The sequence below is a fragment of the Typopeltis vanoorti genome, chromosome 4 (assembly GCF_054136105.1).
Source record: "Typopeltis vanoorti isolate ZY-2024b chromosome 4, IOZ_Tvanoo_1.0, whole genome shotgun sequence".
Taxonomy (NCBI): domain Eukaryota; kingdom Metazoa; phylum Arthropoda; class Arachnida; order Uropygi; family Thelyphonidae; genus Typopeltis; species Typopeltis vanoorti.
In genome coordinates this window covers 149,783,439-149,807,784 of record NC_143552.1, presented here as the reverse complement: position 1 = coordinate 149,807,784, position 24,346 = coordinate 149,783,439, and the positions used below count along the sequence as shown (strand labels likewise).

Sequence of the window (24,346 nt, the reverse complement as noted above, 5' to 3'; positions counted from 1 at the left end):
ATCAGTACCACATTCACATAATTGATTTTACTGAAACAAAAGAAAAATGCAGGTGACATTCTTTAAAATAACACATACTAGATGTTATATTCAGGCAGTAATGATCAAGGAAAGGAAGGAGTAGCTAGAGTATTCAACACTAAACAAGGATAACCTTCTTGAATGACAGGTAGTATCAAGTGGATTGATGTGAGTACACATCAGAATGTGGAGATGAACAATGAGACTTAAATGTGCCTATTATTCCATAAAAGGTTCTAATAAGGAAGAAGTGGAAAAATATTTTGCCATTAAAGAAGGTAGCTGATAAAAGGAGAAGTTAACGTTGTTGGAGTTCTAAACAGCAGAGTAACAAATGAATACCCGATATATAGAAATGTTTTAGAAAACTTCAGAGAAAAGGACAAAGTTAATAACAATATTAAGTACCTGCTCAATTTCTGTTTGGGACATAGACTAGTCATTATTAATACCATTTTCCAGCATAAAGTTGTATATGAATTCATACAAAGAAGACACAAGAACTAAGAAAATTCACATTGATTACGTTATTCTCATGGAAAGGCTTAGACGTTGGTTATGCATTTTTTACTAAATAATTTAAGGAAATTACAACTTCAACTAGGATATACATTAAAATAAATTTTAATATGCTTCAATATTTCAACAACGTCACGTTGCCATTTTCAAGAAACTTAAGAGCAAGACGTGCACGCAGGCACAACAAACAGTAAGTGAGGAAGAAGCAGGAAGCTATTATTTCTCTTAAAGTCCTGATGGTGCCCCCTAGCGGGCAATGTTGGTATTCTTGGGCGATTTGGCCGAAGGTCTTCTGATGTAGGTTTCCCAAATATGGGGCAGTCTCATGCAACCAAATTTGTTGAGGTTTGGATTGTTTCTTAGGGCCGAAGCTGATTCCATGAAAAGCATTCATTATCAAATTCCTGCCATGTACCCTCAAGGTGTGTACAGGATATGATAGTACTACATGAAAAAAATTACATCATTATTAACTTCCTATCTACAATTATCCTCCAAATCAGTCTGTTACTTGTCAAGACTTCAACATTATCAGATCTTATATTTCTATCGTCTAAGGCACTTTGTACAATATCAATCCACCTATATCTTGGTCTTCCTCTGGGTCGTTTTGCTGCAAACCTGGCAGAGAACACTTGTTTTGCTAATCTTTCTTCACCCATTCTATTTAAGTGACCATACCACCAGAGATTAGCTCTGCTAATGCATTCCTGGTTGCTGACAATGTCAAGTTCTTTCCTAATATCCTCGTTTTTAATATGATATTGCCATTGTTGCCATCTGTTCATGCCTATAACCTCTCTCAAGACTGTCATATCTGCGGTCTCTAGTCTTTGGTCAAGTGTTTTACTTCTGACCCAGCTCTCAGATCCATAAGTTAAAACTGGTTTGAACACTGCCTTGTATACAGCAATTTAGTGTTCCGACTAATTTCTCTCTTATTCCATATGAATTTATTCAATTGACTTCCCACCATACCAGCTTTGCTGATTTTGTTGTCCACTTCTATATTTAATTTACCATCTTCAGTAAAAATAGTACATAAGTAGCTGATCTGTTTTACTTGTTCCACAAGTTCTCCATTCACAACACAGTTGACATTTTCAATGATTCTGCCTATTTTCATTGTCTTTGTCTTTTTATTGCTGACCTTCATACCGTATCTATTACACCAGTTATTCAATTTAGTCAGAGAATCTTGCAGACTTGTAGCGGATTTATTTATTTGCTGCGAACTTGGATTTTACAGAGTCATTTCAGTTGCTTAACCAAGCATACTGGGAGTACTGTATGAGACAAACTCAGTGCTATGAGTGGTTTAAGTGTTTTAAAAAGGGCAGAACATCAGTCGGCGAAGATCCCAGGCCTGGACGACCTTCGACATTAACAAACGATGACCATGTCAAGAGAGAGTTCATACTGTGATTCATTGAAATCATTGTTTAACTGTCTGAGAAATTGCTGACAAAGTGGGCATCGGCATAGGATCTTGCCACCAAATTTTGACTGAAAAACTTCAGATGCATTGCATCAGTGCAAAATTCATGCTGCATTTGTTGACTGACGATCAGAAAGAGACCTGTGTCGAAATCAGTCAGGAACTGCTTGCCAATGCAAATGGTAATGAAAACTTTCTTAAGAACTTCATAACAGGAGATGAGATGTGGGTTTATGGCTATGATGTTGAAACCGATATGCGGTTGTCACAGTGGGTGGGGAAAGGGTCTTCTTGACAAAAAGCACAGATGAGTCGGTCAAAGATCAAGGTGATGTTGATTGTGTTTTTTGATTGGAAAGCATTGCTCATTATGAATTTGTACCACTTAGTCAGATAGTAAACAAAGAATTGTATCATGAAATTTTAGCACATTTGAGGGATGCTGTGTGCAGGAAGAGACCTCAATTGTGGGAAAACCAGACTTGGGTGTTGCACCACAATGATGCGTCATCTCGCACGTCGCTCCTTATCCACAGTTATATGGCAAAACATCAGACATTCATTGTGCCCCATCCACCCTATTCTCTGGACTTAGCCCCAGCAGACTTTTTCCTGTTTCCAAACTTAAAACCACTTTGAAAGGACATTGTTTCCGAACCCTACAGGAGATTCAGGAAAATGTGATAAGAGAACTGTGTGCCATCACAGAAAGTGCATTCCAGCAATGGAAGAAACGTTGGGAATGCCAGTAGAGGGGGACTACTTTGAAGGGGACAGTGCTTAAAATGTTGTAAAATGAGCAGTGAAGTCTTTATAGCAAAAGTTCGGTCTTTTTTTTTTGAGCACACCTTGTATATCAAGAATCTCTATTTGAGTTTTGTATATCTGTAAAATGTCTACAAGATTTCTTAACTAAATTGAATAACTGCTTTAAGAAATCTGCAATAAAAAGACAAAGATTGAAAATCATCAGCTGCATTCTGAAATGGAACCCCATTGAATAAGTAAGACATTTCAGCTATTTAAGTACAATTTTTGCAAAGGTGGCAAATTAAATATAGAAATAGACAACAGAATAAACAAAGCTGGTATATTGCATAGACAATTTAATAAATTTATATGGAATGAGAAGAAGACATTTAGTCAAATCACTGAACTAGGTGTGTGCAAGGCAGTATTATTAAACTAGCTTTAACTTAGCCAGACTACAAAATAAAATAGTTCATCAAAGACTGGAGACCTTAAATATGAGTGTTGAGAAAAATTAGGGGAGTGAACAGATGGCATCAATAGCAGAATCATATTAAAAATGAAAACTTTAGCATGGAAGTCGATATTCACATTCCTGAATGCTAATGTCAGCTTAAAATTTGATAAAATTTTAATGGCTTGCTAAAATTCGAGGGCATTTTTCTTGACATCAATTACAAGTTCTGCTAACCTTTCCTCTCCCATTCTGTTTAAGTGACCATATCACCTGAAATTAGTTCTGCTCACACATTCCTGAATGGGAGAGGAGAGGAAAGGTTAGCAGAACTTGTGATTGATATCAGGAAAGAGATCCTTCAAGAAAGAATAAAATCTAAATAGATTGATACATTCACAACTGTTGTACAGCTTTCTGTACAACAGTTGTGAATGTATCTGTGACTCTTCTGCCCTGCTGCTTATAAGTTTCATAATAGGCATCATACGAGGGGTGTTCAAAAAAAGACCGAAATTTTAAATAGTGCACCAACTGGCAGAGAGAGTGCTAAGGCTACTTGAGTGCATGCAGCTGCAGGTTTGATAACAAACTGCCGTTTGCCCAGTTTTGCTATGAGCATTAGTCGTTGAGTTACATCCACTGTGAGCACGTGCACAAGCTGTTCATCAGATTAGTGACAATGAAAGCGCTTGAAGAACAACGTCGTGAACATCAGACATCCGTTGCCCCATCCACCCCTATTCTCCAGACTAGCTCCAGCAGACTTTTTCCTGTTCCCCAAACTTAAAACCACTTTGAAAGGACGTGTTTTCCAAACCATAGAGGAGAGATTCAGGAAAATGCGATAAGAGAATTGCTTGCCATCACAGAAAGTGCGTTTCGGGAGGCATTCCATCAAAGGAAGAAACGTGAATGGTGTATCACCAGTAGAAGGAACTACTTTGAAGGGGTGACAGTGGTTAAAAAGTTGTGAAATGAGCAATAAAGTCTTTATAGGAAAAGTTCGGCCTTTTTTTGAACATGCCTTGTACTTATACACATGGGTATTCCTTCCACATCATCCTTTTCTTACAAATCTCATGTTTAATAAGATTACACACTCATTTGATTCCTACCCCATTTATTCTTCAAACTCTGAGGTCGCATTCTGATATTGCACCATTTAAGTATTTTTAAATGCTTCCCATGCACTGTCAATATTCTTCCCATCCAGCAACTGGTACTGTTCCACTGAACTCAGTATACTCCTCAGTTAGCAATAATTTCCTGCTTTGTAGTTCAGCATATAGGCTTTTCTGAATGGAACATTCATAAACTTAGTCACTTCCCAAGTGAGTATGACAATCACTGTCACCAACCGGAGGCAGAATAGTTACACCTTTAACTGAAACACCCTCCGACACTGTAATCAAATGTAACATTCTTTGACCTTGAGTTCCTTCTGTCACATGCTGCTTGTCAACAGCTCAATAAATTCAGTTTCATTCTTCTCATGAGGTTTTGCTGCTACCAATCAATGCTTGGATAGTTAGTCTCCCATTATGATTACTCTTTTCATGCCCATCTTCTCTATTTGGTGATGCATTTCTTCATCACTGGCAACCAATCCACCAGGTCAACACCCCACTAGGTATTTGATCCTGTAAGATTCCACTCACATTAGATGGCTTCAAACTCACTGGAACATGAAATACCATTACTAGTACTATAATCATGGGTCTCAACTCTAACTGGATTCATCATCACCATTCCCCTTTCTCTCCTGTATTGTCTATCCTTCCTAAAAATATGGGACCCTTTCCTCTCAATACCAGTTGGCATGTTTGATTCTGATAGCCAGGTCTCACTAATGCCTACAGTCTGAGGTTCCAGCATAATGACCAGGACAACATACTCTACCCTTATCATTTCTGATTTCTTTTACAGTATCCTTTCCTTTCTAAGCTTTTTCAACAACCTCTAGAACATTTTGTCACCTTTGTGATATTTATCTTCTGTATCCTTGTCAGCCTTCCGATAATTGTTTAGCTACTTTTACACATTGCATAGCTTTCTGACATTTTTTCTCTATTTCTTCATGGCATCTGCAGACTCTTGGTAGGTACTTTTTGATCTGCTTTTTTCTTTTCTAGCACTCTAACTTCTTGAGCCCACCGTGAAGATTTTTTAGATTTTTCAAACCTCGCCAATGACATCACCAAATCTCCTGGATGAATCAATCAATGTTTTCTTCAAAGTCTGCCATTGCACATTTAATTTAGTTTTTGCATTCAAATTCTTTCACCTTTTCTTGAATAAATTTTTGTACATTTTTTGTCTATGGTTTGCCTCTGAAAACTCTCAATTCAGTTTATAACTGTTGTGTACATATTTTTCTTTTCAAATATGATGTTCATTTTTATCCTGCTCAAAATTAAATTATGAACCCATTCTATTTCAAATCGCTGTATACTCTTGTATCCTGAATTAATGTAAAAGTGTAGCTATTCATTCCCTGCTTTAATATAACACCTTATAATTAGAAGAATCGCAATCGTTTTTGTCCTTTTGATGATAATTATGTCACTCTGGAACTTCTCTTATTCGTCTATTAATCCAGCTTCTTTTCTGTTAATACTTCTTTTATTGAAAAAGAACCCTGAAAAAAATTATGATCCTGATAATAACAGCAGGGCCTTCTTTAACCAGGTGATCCTCAGCCACTATGCCATCTCATCATGTTTCATCATCATCATCATCATCAAATTCCTGACATGTACCCTCAAGGGGTGTACAGGATACGATAGTACTACATGAAAAATTTACATCATCACTAATTTCCTATCTACAATTTTCCTCCAAATCAGTCTGTTACTTGTCAAGACTCCAATATTATCATTATCAGATCTTATATTTCTATCGTCTAAGGCACTTTGTACCGTATCAATCCACCTATATCTTGGTCTTCCTCTGGGTTATTTTCCTGCCAACCTGGCAGAGAACACTTGTTTTGCTAATCTTTCCTCGCCCATTCTGTTTAAGTAACCATACGACCTGAGATTAGCTCTGCTAACACATTCCTGGATGCCGACAATGTCAAGTTCTTTCCTAATATCCTCGGTTTTAATATGATATTGCCATTGATGCCTTCTGTTCACGCCTCTAATCATTCTCAGGACTCTCATATCTGCGGTCTCTAGTCTTTGGTAAAGGGTTTTACTTCTGACCCAGCTCTCAGATCCATAAGTTAAAACTGGTTTGAACACTGTCTTGTATACAGCTAATTTAGTGTTCCGACTAATTTCTCTCTTATTCCATATGAATTTATTCAATTGACTTCCTACCATACCAGCTTTGTTGATTCTGTTTGTCTATTTCCATATTTAATTTACCATCTTCAGTAAAAATCGTGCCTAAGTAGCTGAAATGTTTTACTTGTTTCACAGGTTCCCTGTTTTCAACACAGTTGACATTTTCAGCAATTTTACCTATTTTCATTGTCTTTATCTTTTTAATGCTGACCTTCATACCATATCTATTACAACAGTTATTCAATTTAGGCAGGGAATCTTTGAAACTTGTAGTGGATTTATTTAGAAGCATAACATCGTCCACATAAAGCAAAGAGCAGACATTAACATCTCCAATTCTGATACCATGTTTAATACCACTTTCCTTCATAATGTGATCCATATAGATAATGAATAACAGAGGGGATAATGTACATCCTTGTCTCACACCAGATTTAACATTAAACCATCTTCCTGTACTTCCTTCAATTCTAACTGCTGGCTTACAACTCAAATACAGACTAAGTATTGCTTGATATAATGCCCCATTGACACCATATAACTGTAGCGTATTGAATTAGTTCTCTCTTGGCACCTTGTCATATGCCTTTTCCAGCTCGACAAAACTGAAATACAGATCTTTGTTATAATCCCATGCTTTCTCAACTATTTGTCATAAAGTGAAGATCTGATCCTGACAGCCTCTATTTGGACTGAATCCAGCTTGTTCTTCACCAAGCTTTTCTTCCACAATTCTTCTCAACCGTTTCTCAAGTATACTTGCATAGATCTTGCCAGGAACACTCAGTAGGGAAATACCTCTGTAATTCTCACATTCAGTTTTATTTCCCTTTTTATATATAGGTACTATTAGAGCTCTACTCCAATCATTGGGAATTCGTCCCTCTGTCCAGGCTTTCTGAACTATGCAGTGCAGCCACTGAAATTCTTTCCTGCTGCCTTTCCACATTTCAAGACTTTGATGGCTTTTTCTACTTCAAGTATGGATATGTATTCCTGACTGTATGCCTGTTGAGTGTTTTTTACCACTGTGCTATCACTGCTTGTTTCATTTAGCAATTTTTCGAAGTAATTACTCCATACTTCAAGGATATCTTTTTCTCCTGTTTTCATGTCACCTTTATCATCTCTAATTCCTTTTACAGCACTCTTTCCTCCATTTCTAAGCTTCTTCAACAACCTCAAGAATATCTTGCCACCTTCTTGATATTTATTTTCTATGTTCTTGCCAAAGTCCTCCCATGACTTTTGTTTAGCTAGTTTTACACAGTGTTTAGCTTTCTTAGATTTGTCTCTGTATTCTCGAAGAGCACAAGCTGACTTATTTGACAGGAACTTTTGATATGCTTTCTTCTTTTCCTTCACTGCCTCTTTAACTTCCTGTGTCCACCATGGAGTTCTGATTTTTCTATCCTTGCGGGCAACTTCACCACATGCCTCTGAATGAATCGATCAGGGTTTTCTTCATGGCTTGCAACTGAATCTCCAAGCTTTGGTTCCTGTTCTCAAACTCTTTCATTTTTTCTTCAATAATCTTTGTGTATTTTAGTCTACAGTTCACATTTGAGAGCTGCTGAACTTTTATTCGCTTTAAAACTTTCTTCATCATCAGTAAAACATCATGTTTTACTATTGTTTAATTTAGGTATAAACCAATACAGAATTCAATTTGGTTGGGTAAATTGTAAATTTCCAACTATTTGTTCAGTATCCACGTGGATACTAACAAGAGTGTTATGAAATGGTGAGACATAAGCATTAGACTAGAATCCCTAGTTGGTTTTCCATATTCCTTAAAATGCTATTTATAGGTTTTCTCTCAGTTATGTGGTTTTGTTCCTTGGATGATGACTCATTATTTTTCATTTGATTATAATTTTACTGTTAATTGTCTTGATAGCTAACATAACTACTGTGAACTTATCACTATAACCTACTATTAAAAATGTCATGATTAAAGTTCTCCATAGCATTAGTACTAAACTAAAGGAAGTTCATTAATAACAGCCCTTAAACTAGATCAAATGATTTGGTGCCCACAAGTTTGCTATGGTAAGATTCCACTATATTCTGTTTCGAAAAATAAAGTGTAATAAAATTCTTTCCCATTTATTAAATATAAATGGTTAAACATTCATTTTATGAATGTAAATTTATATGCGTATCTCTGTTTCTAGGGAGGGAGTAATGGAATTTCTTTTAATTAACCATCCATTAGATTGTCCAATTTGTGACCAAGGTGGAGAATGTGACCTTCAGGTAATTTTATTTATTTCATTTTTACATTTGTAGTAGTATTCATTTAATGATATAATGTGTGTGTGTATTTTACACACACACATGTATAATGCTTAAGTGTATATATATATATATATATATATATATATATATATATTATACATAAAGGGTTCTTAAGGGTCAAAGCTAGATAACTGAGAAGAGACCTCCACGAAGTGGAGGTCTCTTCCCAGTTATCTCCATGGCTTCTGACCTGCTTGCAGGCACTCCATTAGATATTTACCTGAAACTGAACAGATGAGAATAGGTTGGCAATTTGAGATTGCCAAATTGTTCTTATTGGCTGAAATCATAATGCAAAATGATGGTATGACATGACTGAATTTCATGCCAGCTGGGATCCCTTAGTTCAAGATTGGTACCAAAAACATAAGAAGCATCAGTGGAAAAGAAATGGAACTAGCAGAAGAATTGAATAAGTATGAGATCGACATAATAGGTGTTACCATAACAAGGAAGACAAAAACAGGTGAGATCTTTCTAAGCAACAGATATAAAATATTATATTCAGACAATGATCAGGAAAAAAACGAGTATCTATAGTATTACAAACAAAATATAAGGATAATCTTCTTGAATGGTAGGCAATATCAAGTGGAGTGATGTGGCAAATATCAGAATGTGAAACCAGACAGTGAAACTTATTTGTACCTAAGATCCCACAGAAAGTTCTAATCAGTGAAGGAATTTTTCAGGCCATTAGTTAGGGCACCTGACAACAAAAAAGGAAATGTTAGTACTTGTTGGAGATCTAAACAGCAGAGGAGGAAATGATTACCAGATAAGTAAAACATTTCTATTTGTAGAAATTTTAGGAGAACAGTTTGGAGAAATGAGCAAATCTAATAATGGTGAGTGACTAATGGATTTCTATTCAGCACATGGACTGATTATTACTAACACCATGTTTCAATGTAAATACATGTGCAAATTCACATGGAGAGAAGAAGTAAGAAATAAGAAAGTCTCATTGAGACTTTCTTATTTCTTACTTCTTCATTAGATATTTACCTGGATATATCTAATATAATATACAGTATGTTATACAGAGGGTTTGAAATTGGAAGTGATATTTGAGCAGGATAAAATTGAATTTCTTATTGAAAAGGGGAGTGTATACGAAAGTTTTAAAATGAATCAAAGTTGAACAGCTTTCAGAGGTGAACTGTACTCAAACATTATTCAAGAAAAATGGAAAAAGTTTTAAAACAAGAACCAAGCATTGGTGATTCATTGTTGAACCATGAAGAAAACATTGATTGATTCAGCTAGTGAGGCATATGGTGAGGTTGTCTGGAAAGACAGAAAAATTAGAACTTCGTGATGGAAACAGGAAGTTAAAGAGGCAGTCAAGGAAAAGAAGATAACTTCGGAAGTTCCTACCAGGTATGCTAGCTTGTACTTTTAGACAATACAGAGAAAAATGAAAGAATGCAAAGCACTGTGTAAAACTAACTAAACAAAAGTCATGGGAAGATTATAGTAAGAATATAGAAAACAAATATGTTGAAGGTGGCATAGTATTCTGGAGGCTATTAAAAAGCTTAGAAATGGAGAAAAGAGTACTGTAAAAGGAATCAGAGATGATAAAGGTGTCATGAAAATTGAAGATAATGATGACATCTAGGTACCAACAATTTCAATGTACTTTGAAAGGTTGCTAAATGAAGTAAATAGTGACAGTATAATAGTAGGAAACATGCAGTATAATGCAGTCAGGAATACATATCAATACTTGAAGTAGAAAAAGCTATAAAAAACCTGAAAGGTGGAAAATTAGTTGGTGTAGATGATATTCCCAGAAATTCTCAAATATGGAGATAAAAAAGTTTTACAGCGGCTATGCTGCGTAATTGAGAAGGCCTTGTCAGAGGATCAAATTCCACATGACTGGAGTAACTCTCTTATTACCCATTTGTAAAAATGGAAATAAAACTGAATGTGAGAATTACAGAGGTATGTCCCTATTGTGAATATTACCAGTAATATTTATTGTCGTATGCAATAAATATACTTGAGAAAAGACTAAAACATTGTGGAAGGGAAGCTTGGAGAAGAACAAGCTGGGTTTATGCCAAATAGAGATTGTCAGAATCATATTTTTGCTTTAAGACATTTAGTTGAGAAATTATGAAAATATAGGAAGGATTTGTACTTCAGTTTTGTAGATCTTGAAAAGTCATATGGTAGGATGGCAAGAGAAAATACAAAGCTGTTCAAAATGCTACAGTCATATAGTGTAAATGGGACATTATATCAAGCATTACATGGTCTATATTCGACATCTCTCAGCATTTAGAACTGAAGTAGGTGCAGCAAGGTGGTTTGATGTAAAATCAGGTTTGAGACAAGGGTGTATATTATCTCCACTGTTATTCACCATCTCCACGGATCACATTATGTTAGGGAAGTGATGTTAATAGTGATATCAGAAGTGGAGATGTTAATCTCATCTCTTTATGCAGATGATGTTATTCTTCTAAATTAATCCAGTACTAGTCTGTAGGAGCTAAGCCAAGTAACTGCTTTAATAAATATGGTTTGAAAATCAGCAATAAAAAGACATAGACAATGTAAATAAGTAGAAACATCAAAAATATCAAAGCATACATTCGATAAGTGAAACATTTCAGCTATATAGACTCAATCTTGAGTAAAGATGGTAAAATAGATATGGAAATAGGCAACAGAATTATGCTGATATTGTAGGAAGTCAACTGAATAAATTTATATGGGATATGAGAGAAATTATTTAAAACACTAAACTTAATTGGATACAAGATGGTGTTCGAATAAGTTTTATCTTATGGAACTGCGAAATGGGTTACAAATAAAACACTTGATCAAATTCTGCAGACCACAAATATGAGAGGTTAGAGGAAGATTAGGGGTAGTATGAACAGATCATCTATGGCAGTATCATATTATTAGGATATTAGGAAAGAACTTTAACCTTGTTATCATTCAGGAATGTGTTAACTAAGTTAATCTCATGTAGTATGGTCACTTAAACAGAATGGGGAGGAAAGGTTAGCAAAACAAATGTCCTTTGCTAGGATGGCTGGAAAAAGACCCAGAGGAAGATCCAGATTTAGGTGAATTTTTACAGTAAGAAGTGCCTCAGGTGACAGAAATATAAGATCTGATAATATTGGAGACTTGACAGAACAGATTAATTTGGAGAAGAATTGTTGATTGAAAGTTACTAATTATGTAAATTTTTCATGTAGTACTATCATAATATCCTGTTATCCCCCCCTCCAAGGATATATATGTTAGGAATATGATGATAATAATATATAAGTTAGAAATTCATTTGTTGTTTGAGCATTTTGATATTTAGCTTATGAGGTTCATCTTCAGAAAATTACTGTTACTGATGAATAATACTGTGTTGTTATAGAACACTTTTCCAGTAATTAGCTAGAGGTCAGTCACCACTCACTTTTACAAAAGTAAAATATTTCTGATAATATTTGGTTAGCATGGCTGATATAGAGCAATTCCAATTTACTATCCCACAAGTCTAATCAGTCTACTAAATGTCAAGTTTTATTTAATAAATTTTATATTGTAAAAGAGATTAATATATGGAAACGTGCCTGAACATCCTTGAAAGAAAAAAAGGTGATCATTTCGTACAATCTTGTAAATTACCGAAAGGATTTTTCTCTCCTGAACTTAGGACTAAAAATCAGTATAAATGCGAAAACACAGTAGTATGGGAAAATTGAAATGTATGATGGGATAAAAATATAGGTTACAAACATAGAATGGGAAAAATATGAATATTAATTAATTAGACATTAAATTTTCGATATAAATGTGGATAGTCTTCTTCTTCAACTCATCTGTCCCTTAAGATGGATAGAGTCCCCTGATTAGATGTCATAACAAATTAATATAGCCAGCACATCACTTTTCTGCTTTTCTTCAATTCCATAAACACATTGTGTGGATTTTGTTCCAATCTTCAGTCACAAAACAAAATTCACTATACTGAAGCTACATTAATTTCTCAAGCTGAGAACGTAATGTATCTACATTTCTTACATTTATTTATTTTCTTTATTTCTTGAAGGTAATTATTTACAACACCTTCCTTTCATCTATATCCATTTTTCCCCCTACAATATGTTTCTCTCTCTCTGTAACTTTTTTATCTCATGTCCATCAGCTGTTTGCTTCATATCACACTATAGCAAAATCTGTAATCCCCATGACTTGTAACTGCTTGAATGACTGCACAGTAGCTGCATATCATGAAAGCAAACATAACTTTGGTTCATGTACACAGTGTAAAAAATCGTATGCAGGTATTTTAATTCGAGCAATGTTGTTGCCTCTAAATGAAAAACTGTTTCTGTGAGTGATCTTAACTATTAAGTACCATTAGGTTTAATAGCTTCACTGGTCATCAGTCAGTAGCAAAACCACAAGTACTTTTTGTGTTGCTCCCCACCCACAATAAGTTATATGCACATTTTTTTTCTATTTTTTTCAATTATATATATATATATATATATATATGTAGAAGGTTTTTTGCCTAGGGTGCTTAAGGGTCAAAGCTGTATAACTGAGAGGAGACCTCCACACAGCCTTTAAAGGAATGCAGAGAACCGACCAGGGCTTCTGACCTAATGTCCAATCCTCACCTTCTCGTGGTGCACCCTGTTGGGTATCTACCTGGATACTGAACAAACAGAGGATGGGCTGGCAATTTGGGATTTAGCCTTGTTTAACCAGGCGTCTCCTGGTTAAACAAGCCCCCGTTGTTTTTGCCAGGGAATCAGGGCGAACAGCGAAAGTCAGCTACTGGAACACATCTGAAAACACACCTCCAACTCAACATCACCAGAGTTAAAGATTGGTACTATCAACATAAGAAGTCTGAATAGCAAAGAAATGGAGCGAGCTGAGAAATTAGATAAGTACCAGATCGACATAATAGGAATGACTGAAACAAAAAAGACAAAAACTGTTGAGATCTTTCTGAGCAATAAATGCAAAATGTTATATTCAGGCAATGACAATCAAAGAAAAGAAGGAGTAGCCATGGTATTCAACACAAAATACGAGCCTAATCTTCTTGAATGGCAGTTAGTCTCAAGTAAAGTGGGCAAATATGAGAATGGGGAACTGGACAATGAGACTTATTTGTGTCTATGGTCCCACAGAAGGTTCTACTAAGGTAGAAGTGGAGGAATTTTTTGAGGCTCTAGAGAAAGCTACTGACACAATGAAAATGGAAAAGTTGGTCCTTGTTGGGGATCTAATTAGCAGAGTAGGAAGTGATTCTCTGACATACAAAAATGTTTTGGGAAAATTTGGAGAAAAGAGCAAAGCTAATAATAATGGCAAATATCTGTTGGATTTCTGTTCAGGATATGGACTGGTTATTATTAACACCATGTTCCAACATAAAAAAGTGCACAAATTCACATGGAAAGAAGAGGCAAGGAATAAGAAAAGTCTCATTGACTGTGTTATTGTTGATAGTGATGTTTTCTCTCTGCTGCAGGACGCCAAAGTGTACAGAGTATTTGAAATTGGAAGTGATCACTATTTAATCTTGAGCAGGATAAAATTGAATTTCATATTGAAAAGAATGACATGTAAGAAAGTTTTAAAGTGAATAAAAGTTGAGAGCTCTCAGATGTGAACTGTAGACTAAAACACACAAAGATTATTGAAGGAAAAATGAAAGAGTTTGAGAACAGGAACCAAACCTTGGAGATTCAGTGGCAAGCCTTGAAGAAAACCCTTATTGATTCAGCTAGAGAGGCATGTGGTGAAGTTGTCTGCAAGGATAGAAAAATTAGAACTCCATGGTGAACACAGGAAGTTAAAGAGGCAGTGCAGGAAAAGAAGAAAGCATATCAAAAGTTCCTGACAAATAAGTCAGCTTGTGCTCTTAGAAAATACAGAGACAAATGTAAGAAAGCTAAACACTGTGTAAAAATAGCTAAACAAAAGTCATGGGAGGACTTAGGCAAGAACATAGAAAATAAATATCAAGAAGGTGGCAAAATATTCTGGAGGTTGTTGAAGCAGCTTAGAAATGGAGGAAAGAGTGCTGTAAAAGGAATTAGAGATGATAAAGGTGAGATGAAAACGGGAGAAAAAGATATCCTTGAAGTATGGAGTAATTACTTTGAAAGACTGCTAAATGAAACAAGCAGTGATGACAGCACAGTGATAAAAAAACACTGACCAGGCATGCAGTCAGGAATACATATCCATATTTGAAGTAGAAAAAGCCATCAAAGGCTTGAAATGTGGAAACTACCTATAGAAAAGGTACAGAGCTGAAACAAGGTGGCTATGATAACGTGACTATATTAGTTAATTAGTGATTACCATATTGGTGATCACTAATTAATCGATGAGTCTCCATGTAATGAAGAAGCTAGTTGTTGATAACATTCTCCATCACTTTTGAAAGTACAGTCAGGAATACATATCCATACTTGAAGTAGAAAAAGCCATCAAAGCTTGAAATGTGGAAAGGCAGCAAGAGTAGATGATATTCGACCAGAAATGCTGAAGTATGGTGGTATAAGAGTCTTGCAGTGGCTGCACTGCATAGTTCAGAAAGCCTGGACAGAGGGATGAATTCCCGATGATTGGAGTAGAGCTCTCATAGTACCCATATATAAAAAGGGAAATAAAACTGAATGTGAGAATTACAGAGGTATGTCCCTACTGAGTGTTCCTGGCAAGTTCTGTGCAAGTATACGTGAGAAACGGTTGAGAAGAATTGTGGAAGAAAAGCTTGGTGAAGAACAAGCTGGATTCAGGTCAGATAGAGGCTGTAAGGATCAGAACTTCACTTTACAACAAATAGTGGAGAAATCATGGGAATATAACAAAGATCTGTATTTAAGTTTTGTCGATTTGGAAAAGGCAAATGACAAAGTACCAAGAGAGAAGCTGTTCAATACGCTACAGTTATATGGTGTCAATGGGGCATCATATCAATCAATACTTTGTCTTTATTTGAGTTCTAAGTCAGCAGTTAGAATTGAAGGAAGTACAGGAAGATGGTTTAATGTTAAATCTGGTGTGTGACAAGGATGTACATTATCCCCTCTGTTATTCATTATCTATATGGATCACATTATGAAGGAAAGTGGTATTAAACATGATATCAAAATTGGAGACGTTAATGTCAGCTCTTTGCTTTATGCGGACGATATTATACTTCTAAATAAATCCGCTACAAGTCTGCAAGATTCTATGACTAAATTGAATAGCTGTTTTAATAGATATGGTATGAAGGTCAGCAATAAAAAGACAAAGACAATGAAAATAGGCAGAATCATTGAAAATGTCAACTGTGTTGTGAATGGAGAACCTGTGGAACAAGTAAAACATTTCAGCTATTTAGGCACGATTTTTACTGAAGATAGTAAATTAAATATAGAAATAGACAACAGAATCAACGAAGCTGGTATGGTAGGAAATCAATCGAATAAATTCATATGGAATAAGAGAGAAATTAGTCGGAACACTAAATTAGCTGTATACAAAACTGTGTTAAAATCAGTTTTAACTTAGGGATCTGAGAGCTGAGTCAGAAGTAAAACACTTGAGCAAACACTAGAGGCCGCAGATATGAGAGTCCTGAGAAAGATTAGAGGCGTGAACAGATGGCATCAATGGCATCAATGGCAATATCATATTATAAACGAGAATATTAGGAAAGAACTTGACATTGTCAGCATCCAGGAATGCTTTAGCAGAGCTAATCTCAGGTGGTATGGTCACTTAAACAGAATGGGTTAGGAAAGATTAGCAAAACAAGTGTTCTCTGCCAAGTTGGCAGAAAAACGACCCATAGGAAGACCAAGATATAGGTGGATTGATACGGTACAAAGTGCCTTAGACGATAGAAATATAAGATCTAATAATGTTGCAGTCTTGACAAGAAACAGACTGATATGTATAAAAATTGTAGATAGGAAGTTAGTAATGATGTAAATTTTTCATGTAGTTCTATCATATCCTATACACTCCTTGAGGGTACATGGCAGGAAATTGATGATGAATTTTTTACGTATGGTATAATATATGTTAAAGATGGTAAGTTATTATAATGCAAAGCTCATCTCATGGAGATGGGCTTTGCATTAAGGGTAAATATTAAGAATAGTGATCAGACCTTAATCCACCTTTACCACGAGTTGCCTAGACTTATACTACTCTACTGGTCACCTAGACTTGTAATTCATGCAAGCGCAAACTTGACTTATTTGTCTGTTTGCTCACTTGGGAAAATGGAGTAAAACCAGGTTTAAAATAACTTGGCATCTTTAACACACACACACACATATATATATATATATATTAAATTAAAGATACCGAGCTATTTTAAATATAAACCTGGTTTTAATCCATTTCCCAAGTAAAATACCAAACTATTTTAAATATAAACCTGGTTTTAATCCATTTCCCAAGTAAAATACCAAACTATTTTAAATATAAACCTGGTTTTAATGCATTTCCCAAGTAAGCAAACAGACAAGTAAGTCAAGTTTGCGCCTGCTAGTATTGCAAGTCTGGGGACCCGCACGTAGTGCAAGTTTTAGGCAACTCGTAGTAAAGGTGGAATAAGCTCTGATCACTATTCTTGGTATTTACCCTTAATGTAAAGCACATCTCCTTGAGGAGATATATGATGCTATGCATTAAAGGCAAGGGGCCACTACCCAGACCAGTTTCGACCTTTATTGAGGTCTCATCCGTTGGAGCCAGGCTTAGAAATACCAAGGTTTAAGTAATACAGAGCTTATAAATATTTTACCAAAACAAGTTTCCATAAGGTGCATTGACCTTATTAAATAAAAATCTCAGGATGAGAGATAGATGTAGAAAGTTTTTTACCTTGGGTATAATATACATTAAATTAAAGATACCAAGCTATTTTAAATATGAACTATTACCATCGAAAAAGCTCATCCTGAAAAAATGAGGAGAAAAATCTCATCCTGAGATTTTTTTTAATAAGGTCAAAGCACCTTATGGTAACTTGTTTTGGTAAAATATTTATAAGCTCTGTATTACTTAAACCTTGGTATTTCTAAGCCTGGCTCCCACTGATGAGACCTCAATAAAGGTCGAAATGGGTAGTGGCCCCTTGCCTTTAATGCATAGCATCATACATCTCCTCAAGGAGACGTGCCTTGCATTAAGGGTAAATACCAAGAATAGTGATCAGAGCTTATTCCACCTTTACCACGAGTTGCCTAAGACTTGCACTACTGGCACAAACTTGACTTACTTTTCTGTTTGCTTACTTGGGAAATGGATTAAAACCAGGTTTATATTTAAAATGGGTTGGCATCTTTAATTTATGTATGTTATACCCAAGGTAAAAAACTTTCTCTATATACTGTAAAACCCCTTTTTTACACTTTTCAGGGGACTGATGGAAAAAAGTGTAAATAGCAGGAAATGTAAAAAAACATTAAAAAAAGGCTTAAAGATGACTTGCTGCTAGTATATGAGTCTACATATTCGATTACAAAATTTTATAAATGAAAATAAATGAATTTACAATTACTTACATTTATCTATTTAAAAAAATCTTTAATTGTTGATTGGTTTTGCTTTTTTTTTTTTTTTTTTTTTTTTTTTTTTTTGACATAGCGCCAGATTGATTTGCATTGAGTTCAATGCTTGACCTGTTTTTTACTATCGTGTTCAAAGTGGACACGGAGAGTCCAAGATCTTTTGCTAAATGCATACGTGTTCCGGCATGCCAATCTACACGTTGCAGAATTGCCATCTTTTCTTCTACCGAAATACATTTTCTGTCTTTTTTCTCCATGTTACTAACATGGATAATCCACCACCGCAACTTGAAAGCAACTTTCACATGCTAAATTACGTAACAGAAATTCTGCAATATCAATTCGTACTGTGTTTGAAAAATCACAGTATCGCTCATCACTACATTACTGGTGCAAGCGTGCAGGTCACCGTCATGGCAGAAACCGATAGCAATGCCATCTGGGAACAGAAATGCGTAGATTTCTGCAGAAATCAATTCGAAAATCAGTATTGCCACCCTAGTAAAAAATGCAAATCACGGGAAATAACGTCCACATCAAGTTGTTAATGGTGGGAAAACAATATATTGTAAAAATAGGCCTTAAGAAGGGACCAACGGAAAATGACGTAAATGGCAGGAAAACTTAAATTGCGGGAACGTAAAAACGGGGTTTTACTGTATGTATGTATATTATATATATATATATATATTAAAACAGTTATTAAATTTTATTGATGAATTTTGAAAACCTGTGCAAAATTCATTAAGTAAAATCCATAAAGGAGCTGAGTTTAATATTTCTCATCTCATCTTCCTTTTCCCTCTTTTACCTTGCGGTGTCGAGGAAGTTTAATATTTAAAATTTTTATATCATGTTTGATGTCCCTTTCTTTCAGAATGTGATCCATATACAAGATGATGAATAAGAGTGGAGTAAAGCAAAAATTTGATTTTTTTTTTTTTCTTATCAATCCTTAATGTTGACTGAATCTATCTGGTTTTTCCTTATTTTTTGTCTACAATTTTTTTTTTCTTAGCTTTTTTTTTTTTTTTTTTCCTCAAGCATACTTTACACGTATCTTACTTGAACACTCAATTTCTACTAAGAAATTGAACCCTTCTGACCATGCCTGAATTATGCAGTGATAGTCATTCTAAACTTTATTCTTCATATTTGAGTATTTCTGTTGAATATCATCTACACTCTGGTTACCTTTTCACATTTCAATTTCATGTTTCTTATGGCCTATTTCCCATCAGAGTTCTGTCACTGCTTATCTCTTTTAATAATCTTTCAAAGTAATTACTTTATACATCTACAGTATCTTTATCTGTAGTTTTTATATCACATGCATCACTCTGATTTCTTATACAGTACTCTTTCCTCAATTTCAAAGTTTTTTCCCAATAATCTCTGGAACATATTGCCTCTTCATGATATTACCGTATTTACTTGAATATAACTTGCACTTTTTTCCCCAAAATTAAAGTTAAAAAATCTTGCTGGGGATTTTCGAAAACTAAAGTTTTTCAGAAAAAAATTAAATTGACTTTTATAATTAAATTTTCAGTATTCATTATAATTTGTAATTACTCACATTATTTATAAAATGAAGGCATTTACATTTTAATTATGAATGTTACACGATATGTTTGAATTGACTATGCTTCTGTAATTAAATTAAAACAAAAAGTTTCATCATTGCTTTGTACTTTTATCATTTCAGAATTATAAGATTGCCATGATTTAAAAAAAACCGAAAATGGGTACGAATTCCCAAGAATCTACTATTCAGTATCGCTAATTCTGATCTTGCATATGACTGGTCTGGTAATAACAAAATATCACGCAACTCAGGCAAGCCAACGATTGTTGAGTTAAAATGCTGATTCTCTTCAACTGAATTCCAAAATATCTGAAACTGCCATAACAACATTCACTATCTATTTCTTAAAGTTTTAAACTTTTTTTGTGTGGGAGGTATATACAAAGCTTTTTAATTTATTTTTTCATAAAGTAAAAATAGGGGTGTGAGACATACTCAAGGACGAGTTATATTCAGGTAAATACGGTAATCTTCTGTATTCTTACTGATATTGTTCCATTACTTTGCTGACTTACTCTCCTGTTCATGGTGGAGAGGACCTCCCATTTGCTCTACTTCTGTCTTTCAGACTACCATCACTTTGGTCCAATCCCATGTTTACCATGCAGTGCAACTCTTGGACATCCGGAAAGGGGAATCTTGCTAGTTTCACACTATTGTTTATTTATTTTTTTAATTTTTTTTTTTTTATGTTGGGCCCATATAGAGGAGGTTGGCTGGTCAATCTATAGTACGTTAGTACCGTATATGGGTGGTGGGTTGCGAAAGGAGAAACTTGTTTACATTTGATTTGAACGCCTGTATGTTGTATTCCTTGGGAAATACGTCTGGGGGAAGACTGTTCCACAGTGCTGCAGTAGCAGGGATGAATGAGGAGGAAAAGAAACTTGTTCTGTGGGTTTCGAGGTGTGCTGTGAAAGGATGTTGGGTGACAGCTGTACGTGTTCCAATGGACTTAGTACAGGGTGGGGGAGTTATTGATGCTGTTTCAGATGAACATTTCCCATGGAAATATTTATAGAATATACAGATTGCAGAGACCAAGCGTCTATGTGAAAGTGGGGGGGAGTGAGTTGGTGAGGGATGGGTCATTTATTAGTCTAATTGCTCTCCTCTGTATTGAGTCAAGCATTTTGAGGGAGCTTTTTTGGAGCCCCACTCCAGATGTGAGAGCAGTATTCGAGAGCTGGGCAGATTTGTGACTTGTATAGTGTTAACAGCTGTTTAGAGGTGAAGTAGCATCTTGAGTGAAAGAGAAAAACCTAGTTTTTTGGAAGCTGAGGATGCAATGGTTGTGATGTGTTTATGCCAGGAGAGGCTTGATGTCAAGGTAATTCCGAGAAGAGAAATTTCATCTTGTCTGAGAATTTGAGTGTTATCGAAAACAATGCTGGGCGAAAAAGGTTCTTTTTTGTGAGAAATAAGACAGAACTGGGTTTTACTGCCGTTGAAGTTGATGAGGTTATCTGAGCCCCATTGGCAGATGGCTTGGAGGTCGGAATTAAGAGCAGTGGTGGTTGATGTTCTGTGGGTTGAGGTGAGTTGTGTAGAGTAGGGTTTGTCAAATGAAAGGGAGGAATGTAATGTGCTGTCATCTGCAAAACTGTGTATTGGGTTAGCAGTCAACTGAAGTAGGTCATTGATATGTAGAAGGAAGAGGTTCGGTGAGAGAACTGAACCTTGTGGGACCCCAGCATTAGTTGGATGGTGAGAGGATAGTGAGCCATCTACCATCACACATAGTGTGCGTTTAGACAGGAAGCTGGCAATCCATCTGCAGAAGTCCTGAGGCAGTCCAAATGATGGGAGTTTGCTTATTAAGCCTTTGTGCCAGACTCAGTCAAAGGCTTTGGGGATATCAAGTGCAACTACTTGGGATTCACTGAATTTCTCAATGGCGTTTATCCAGTGATGGGTGATGTATGAGAGTAGATCTCCTGTTGAACGGCTTTGACGGAATCTGTACTGGTGGTCGCTTAATAGTCGAGTACCTTCAAGGTAGATTAGGAGTTGAGAGTTGATGATTTTCTCCATTACTTTAGATAGGACTGAAGTGAGTGAGATAGGGCAGTAGTTGGATGGCATTGATTTGTCACCCTTTTTATTAATGGGTTGGATATAGGCCAGTTTCCAGGTTTTGGGATATATACCAGTGGAGTAAGAGAGTGTGTATAGATGACATAGGATAGGAGTCAGTTCCAATGCACAGACCTTCAGGATAATTGGAGGAATGCTGTCAGGGCCAGGAGACTTTTTTGTGTCTAATTTAGACAACGGGTTTGTGATGTCTTTTTGGCAAAAGGATACAGAGGGCATTGTATGTTGGGCAGTTGAAATTACTGGAGGGCATTTGCCATTGTCAGTTATGTGTGCATTGGAGGCAAAGTGTGATGCCAGGAGATTCGGTTTTTCTATGGGTGATGTTGCTATTGAGCCATCTGGGTATGATAGAGGTGGAAATAGTGTAAGGCAAAAGTTACGGCTGATTGGCTTGGCAAGAGACCAAAAGGCACGGCTGCCATTTGGATAGGCTGCAAGCTTCCTGCTTTTGGCCCGTTCAAAATCTGTTTTGGAAGTATTGATAATTTTCTTGCATTTGTTTTGGGCTTCAGTATAGGCATCGAATGAGGATGGGTTCTTGATTTGAGCCAGTTGTGGTATGCCTGATTTTTCATTTGGCACATTTTTTGCAGAACGGTAGGTCTGAGTAGTGTGGGGAATATATGTTTTCATGCCAGTGAGGATCACTTTGGTGATGCGTTCAGTGCATATGTTTGGACTGGAAGACCGGAAACAATAGTCTAGCCATGGGAATGAAGCATGGTCTCGGAGACTGTCCCATTTGGCATATAATGCCAAACTACTCTTGTGCGAGAGTGACTGTGTAAGCGTTGTTGCATGGGGTAGGAGATGAGCATTAAGTTGTGGTCAGAATTGCCCAGGGGGATCACTACATTCACTGCATATTTGGAGGGGTCATTAGTAAGGAAGAGATCTAGGGTATTTGGGGAGTGGTTTGGGTTATCTAGTATTCTGGTTGGTTTTTGAACAATTTGCGTGAAGTCGTTAGTGACTGCAAATGTTTCCGCATCTCTGCCTGCAGGATCTGTATGACTGGAAGAGGAAAGCCAATTGGGGTTATGAACGTTGAAATCACTCAGGAGGATGATTTCGCTGTTAGGAGAGTGGGACTAGAGAAAATCAACTTTTAAGGAGAGGAAATGAAAAAGCTCAGAGTGATTGGTGGTATTAGGAGAGCGATGGAGACAGCAGATGAATTTGACTGAGGGAGAGTGGTATCTTCAGTCAAAGAAGGTCGAAGTCGGGCGATTCTAAGTTAGTTGCTATCTAGCAGGGTATGTCAGAGCAGATATATGCACAGATGCCACCCTTGGGTTGAAAGGAGTTAAATAGTGTATAATCAGGAAGATTGAGATGAATAGTGCTGGGGGAAGGTAAGATTTGAGTTTCTGTTAAAAAGCGTAGGTGGGGTTTGGTGGACCGTAGATGGTAGTGGATGCTATTAAGGTTGGGGTTGAGGCCACGGATGTTGGTGAAGTGGATATGCAAGGCTCTGTGAGGCATGGATTTGACCCCAAGGGTCTTGCACACTTCCTATGCAGTGCCTGCATATTGGTGTCCTTGGTGGTTGCTAGTGGCATCACTTGGTTTTTTTTGCTAGTTTGGATTGTTTGTTGTCTCCATTTTGGTGTTTTCCTTCTAGTTGTCTTCGGAGTTGACGTCTTTGTTCTCTCTGGGCAAAGGTTAAATCAGGTCGAGCACGTATGCGCGACTGGGGCAAGTGTCCTTTAGCTTGTTGTTTGTCGCTGTTATAAATTTGGTTGTGTTTGTTGGTGAGTTGCAGGTCACTTTCACGAGATGTGGAAAGTTCGTTCCATCCTTTCTTTTGTTTATGGGTCCGATACGATGGCATTTGATGATATTTCTGGGATCGAAATTGCATTCTCCTGCAAGTTTGCCAATGTCTTCTTTTAAGGATTTACCGTTTTCCGTCAGAAAGTTCAGGATAACAGCGTTGAGTTTCCTATTTTCGGCCTTGAGCAATTTGTGTACGATGATATGATTAGTTCACGAAGTTCGTTAGCAGACACGGGTGCACTTGCGGTTTCCAACTTTCCGATTTTGGAGGAGAAGGTATCGATCACGGTATTAAGCTGTTGCCCGAGGTTATCGACTCTTTTGCCTAGGTTTAGTATTTGTTTTACGGAAGGGAGGCACGTCATACAGAAGTAGGGCTGGTTTAGATCGGTAAAAAGCTTGTGCACCGATTCATTTATTTTTGCACAGGAAATATGTAGCCAGTTGCAACAGAATTCACACAATATACCTTTCTTTGACTTCGGTTTCACAGCTGCAACACTTCATAATGTCATTCGGTTTGTTGGTGAT

General features: G+C 36.3%; 1 protein-coding gene across 1 annotated transcript in view; it reads left to right on the top strand.

Annotated features, from left to right (window-relative positions):
• ND-75 (NADH dehydrogenase (ubiquinone) 75 kDa subunit) overlaps positions 1-24,346 on the top strand; it is a 282,357-nt gene that overhangs the window by 69,870 nt on the left and 188,141 nt on the right. The window contains exon 6 of the mRNA XM_090391511.1: positions 8,653-8,734. Within this exon, the coding sequence (XP_090247637.1) occupies positions 8,653-8,734 (82 nt within the window). The remainder of the gene's footprint in view (positions 1-8,652; positions 8,735-24,346) is intronic.